The sequence below is a fragment of the Sinocyclocheilus anshuiensis genome, unplaced genomic scaffold (genome assembly GCF_001515605.1).
Source record: "Sinocyclocheilus anshuiensis isolate Anshui unplaced genomic scaffold, SAMN03320099.WGS_v1.1 scaffold328, whole genome shotgun sequence".
Taxonomy (NCBI): Eukaryota; Metazoa; Chordata; class Actinopteri; order Cypriniformes; family Cyprinidae; genus Sinocyclocheilus; species Sinocyclocheilus anshuiensis.
Window position 1 is genome coordinate 1216212 of NW_015558621.1, and position 5339 is coordinate 1221550.

The following is a 5339-nucleotide window of genomic DNA, read 5'->3' on the forward strand; positions in this document are numbered from 1 at the left end:
TTTTTTTTTAAGAAAATAGCTGAGAACACGACGAAAAGACGAAAGAACGCTTTCCTACGGGCAACAGATAATCCGCTTCCTGAAGGAAATTAAATCTGATGAAATAGCGCGCAGCACGCTGATATGGCATACGGCATATGGTATGCGTGTGGCGGTGCTAAGTGCTATTGGCCAATGAATTGGCGTGATGGTATAAGGGCTTCAGACATTCGTCACACCGGAGGTGTTCCCACAGCGACCGCTGTCACAGCATTGAAGTGAACCTATGAAAGGGAACTAACCACAGAATTAAACCTTGAGGATGTGTCACATAATGGGACACAGCAATACATAGACGCTGCACCTTCACGCCGAAGGCACTTGAAGCTTCTTGGGAATATATAATATAAAATAATTATTTGTAATCACTACTTAATCGAAAATGGACAGAAAGACTACGCTATTACCACAGCTTGCTATCGGAGAACGCTAAACCGGAAGCTCGCGTACAACTGAGATTTTAGTGGAAATACGTAGGCGGTGGGCCGTGCATTGAGTCCATTCAACCCTCACCGGGAGTTTGACTGACACGCGATCTGACTAATCATAACGCCGAATCTGCAATTTTGTCCATTAAACAAAACAGATGGGTGCGTTTCCCAAAAGCAACTATGGTCGCAAGTTCCGTCATTACCAATAGAGTTCAGTGGAACTAATGACTATAGTTAGCTAACGATAGTTTTGGGAAATGCACCCCAGAATGTTACTTAAATAAGTAAATAAATACACAACTTAAAAAAAAAAACCTTCCCTTACAACACAGCACACTCTGTCTCACTTACACACACACACACACACACACACACACTAGGGTTGAATCTAAACTCTGCAGGGCTCCGGCCCTCTAGGAACTGAGTTTGACACCCCTGCTTTAGGGAAACAATTAAAAAATAATAATTATTCAGCACCTTTATCTATTTTTACTTGATTTAACCCATAAAAAATGTATACAGATAACCTGTTTTTTTTTTTCAGTGTAGGTAGTCATATTAAAGATATTCAATTCAAGTTACACTGAACAAAATTATAAACGCAACACTTTTGTTTTTGCCCCCATTTTTCATGAGCTGAACTCAAAGATCTAAGACTTCTTCTATGTACACAAAAGGCCTATTTCTCTCAAATATTGTTCACAAATCTGTCTAAATCTGTGTTAGTGAGCACTTCTCCTTTGCCGAGATAATCCATCCACCTCACAGGTGTGGCATATCAAGATGCTGATTAGACAGCATGATTATTGCACAGGTGTTTTTCCTGATGTGAGAGATTCTAGAAGTTTTCAGACTATAGATCAACTAGATCTCAGTGGATGTACTGTATTTAGGAATGTACCATAAATCATGAAGACTAATAATGGTTTGTGAGAGAGGGTATAGCTATAGTGTGAGCTAAGTGTCAAAAATTTGATTGATGACTGTCATACAAATTCAGAAGAGCACAAAGATCCCTGTGTTTAGGACCACATGGAATTATGTGCATGTGTAAAATAAAGAAATCAAAAACAGATGCTACTTGCACATTTCTGTGTAAATTTTAACATTCACTATTTTCACAAGCAGTGTTGATTTAATGTTAGACAGTAAAGTGTTACATATTTATCTTGGACAACAGCACAAACAACAAAAATGATGTAAATGCCGCATTTCACTCTGAAACCGGTAAAGCATATATTTATATAATTACTTCGCGCCATAGAAGTTTATCGTTTACATGATTTAAAATAGTTGTGTTCATTTATTTTTGACCATCACTCTAAAACCATGTTCACTCCTCTGAACAGAAGAGTACAGAGATCACTGTTTCGGGCCGCCGGACATTATGTTCCATATTGAGATCGAAAGCTTTATGAATCTCAGAATTTATATTTGGTTAATACAACATTTATTTTAATGACAACAACACTCAAGCTGAATGGACTCAACAAGTTTGTGTAAAACCTGGTGGTAATGTTGTCCAGAATGATTTGAGAATGATCCAAGAGAATCTTGTGAAATGACAACATAATGTGAGAAATTAATGTACAATGTACATAAAAACAATGGTGCAATTACAAAATTACACTATGTATAATGAATAATATGCTTTTAAAACACAACAGGAACACATGAAACAGCATTCATTCACATCATCATGATGTTACAAGTATTATTTAAAAAAATTTAAAAAAGTACAAACTGTACAAAAACTTTATTTGTACAGGAAGTGGAAAAGAGAACATGAGCAGGTGCTGGAAGCTGATACCGATAAACAAACACCCTCCGGTATATAAGAAGATAAACCATGCAGGGCTTCACAGCGGCATACACTGACCTACTGAACTGGTTTGTGTCACAGAATTGAACCATTAAATATCAATATATTTATAATTCTGCTGAACAATACATGTAGTAGATTTGTTTTAAATTCTGTGCAGTGTTCCAGCATTTTTTGAGAAACAATGGCAGTCTGGCCTGTCTATCTGTCTCTTTGTCTTCTCTTAACTCTTGCTTCAGGTAAGACAAACCATCATTATATCAGGTTATAGCTTTTATTTTATCATAGATTGTAGCACACCTGGGATGCTGTATTGACTAATTAGAAGCCATGATTAAAATAATTTAATATACACATGCATTAAAATAAATCTAAGTTTGTTCTATTTCTCTCTTAATTGTGATGATAATATTAAGACGATAATACGTCAACAGTTGTTTGACTATTGACATGATTATTGTTTATTATTAATTAACAGTTATTAATATTGTTACCATTTATTTTGTTATTCATAACAATAAAATACCACCACATAACACCTGTTAATCTGCAGTATATATTAATTATTATTATTATGATCACTTGTCAAGGGAGAATGCTGCCTCAAACAGGTGGAGATAAACGTTGTGGCGGTAAGGCTTATCTTGTCTTTTCCTTCTCTTGTCAGTGTGTATGTACAGTATAGTCCCAAAGTCCAAAACTTAACTTAAAACTTAAAGGTGTGTGTAAACCTGATGATCATGTTCTTCAGCATGCTTTAAAATGTTTTAAAGAGCATCTTCTGTACAAAGGAGTTTGTGTAATTAATGTTTAAAAAAAACAAACAAACAAAAAAAAACTTATTTGATTAGTGACTAGACATAGTGCAAAATAGTGTATGGCTTTCTTTTCACATCATGATGGTTCTTTATTCAAATCTAAATAATTTATTTTCACGTTTAACAAACTTTTACTGTAATGTAAATGACATTTAATTACATGAAATGACAAACAAACAAACAAAATAAATAAAATATATTTATTCATTTAACAGCTTGTAGGGCAGGATGGTCTGCCTTTGGATGTAGATGCTTCAAGTTTTTCAACAACCCTCAAATCTGGATAAATGCCGAGGTATGATACATTTAGCTTCTAATCTGCAAAAAGAATATAAGAAAATTCTTATGGTAAATACAACTTAAATACAAGCTTTGTCAGAATCTGTGACACCTGTCGGTTATCACAGGAAAATAATTTCAACTTGTTCCTCAGTTTAAAAACAGTAAAGCAATTACAATGGAGCTCTATGGGGCAAATAATACACTGTGACAATACTGAAAAATCACAATGGTTTGAAAATACAGATTTAATACATTTGATGTTATCATGACAGTAGTGTGATAAGATCACAAAAAGTTTATCTATATGAAGTCATAATATTTCAAAACCTCATGTTCATGTTAACATGGTTAATCGAAGTTCATCCCTTTAGAAAAGTATTCCCACCTCACAAGGAGGATATTAGAATTTGCAGATGAAATAATAAAGATATAAAATTAATAAATAAAATAAAATTATTAATAAAATTATTCTCAGTGGTAATCGAAAGGCATGTCACAGATTTTAGAATAGTAATTTAAAATAGACATTTCTTTTTATAAACAACGGTGTTTGCTAATGTCTCCGCCTCTACAGAAAATCTGTCTGCACTTGGATGGGAATATTGCTTCTGTACACAGCCATGAGGAGTACGCTTTTATGCAGAACCTGATTAGATACGTAACTCAAGGAGCAACGAGAACCTGGATCGGGGGCCATGATGCTGTTCATGTATGCATTCATTTTTTTGGATCATGCTGTTTGTGCTGTTGGACAATTTGCATATATGTGACCCTGAACCACAAAACCAGTAACAAGTAGCACAGGTATATTTGTAGCAAATGGCAAAAATACATTGTATGGGTCAAAATTATCGATTTTTTTATGTCAAAAAATCATTAAGTAAAGATCATGTTCCATGAAGATATTTTGTAAATTTCCTACCGTAAATATATAAAAACTTAATTTTTGATTAGTAATATGCATTGCTAAGAACTTCATTTGGACAACTATAAAGGCGATTTTCTCAGTATTTTGATTTTTTTGCACCCTCAGATTCCAGACTTTCAAATAGTTGTATCTCGGCCAAATATCGCCCTATCCTAACAAACGATACATCAATGGAAAGCTTATTTATTCAGCTTGTATGATGTATAAATCTCAATTTCAAAAAATGACCATTATGACTGGTTTTGTGGACCAGGGTCACATATTAAAAACATATTTCAAATTCATAAACACAGTAGATGTGTTCTCATCATTTCTTTTTGGTACTTGAAATAGTTTCCTGGGAATTATTTTCTGTTAATTTCTCTGTTTGCATATTTGACATGTATAAAGCAGGATACAATCATGAGGAATCATCTTAAAGATAATTAAAGATAAAATCATGCTGTGGTCATAAAATGGTCTTTTTACTTTTTTCTTTTCACAGGAGGGAGTTTGGCTCTGGAGTGATGGATCTAAATTTCACTTCCAAATATGGTCTCCTGGAGAACCCAATAACAAAAATAATGAGGACTGCCTTGAGATGAACTTCAAAAGTAACTGCTTTTAATGTTCATGAAATCATATGATAAACGCCCCATCAATTTCAATTATGATAAACCATCAGATCAGCAGTTAGTATATAGTGCTACATAATATTTCCAAAAAAGCTATATTTTTTTCCCAGTTTGTTGAATTCAGACATATTTGTCAGTGATTCAAGACATCAAATACTAATAATTCTGTGTCTGCCCTACTAAATAAACATGAGTACATCTCATTACATTATAACATCTTTTTTTTCTTTCTTGCAACAGATGGAAATTGGAATGATACACCATGTTCTGAAAGGAGGCCCTTTGTGTGTGTGAAAAGCAGCATGTAAAAAGTTGACTGGAAGACAAAATGAGCTACTTTGACTCATTTTATTTCTTTTTAGAAATGTTCAGTGGAGAAATAATAAAGTTAAAAATATACTAATA

General features: G+C 33.8%; 1 protein-coding gene across 3 annotated transcripts; it reads left to right on the forward strand.

The window, feature by feature from the left end:
* Positions 1–2300: 2300 nt before the first annotated feature.
* Positions 2301–5339, forward strand: LOC107680599 (galactose-specific lectin nattectin-like). Of its 3 annotated transcripts, none has more exons than XM_016476539.1 (7): positions 2301–2360; positions 2453–2531; positions 2883–2924; positions 3326–3405; positions 3967–4101; positions 4805–4913; positions 5175–5339. In XM_016476539.1, exons 2-7 carry the CDS (start codon positions 2477–2479, stop codon positions 5240–5242), a joined length of 489 nt encoding a protein of 162 aa, XP_016332025.1. In that variant the 5' UTR covers positions 2301–2360; positions 2453–2476; the 3' UTR covers positions 5243–5339. The 3 variants fall into 3 exon arrangements, with proteins under 3 accessions (XP_016332025.1, XP_016332027.1, XP_016332026.1); XM_016476541.1 differs by having other exon boundaries at positions 2904–2924; XM_016476540.1 differs by having other exon boundaries at positions 2352–2531.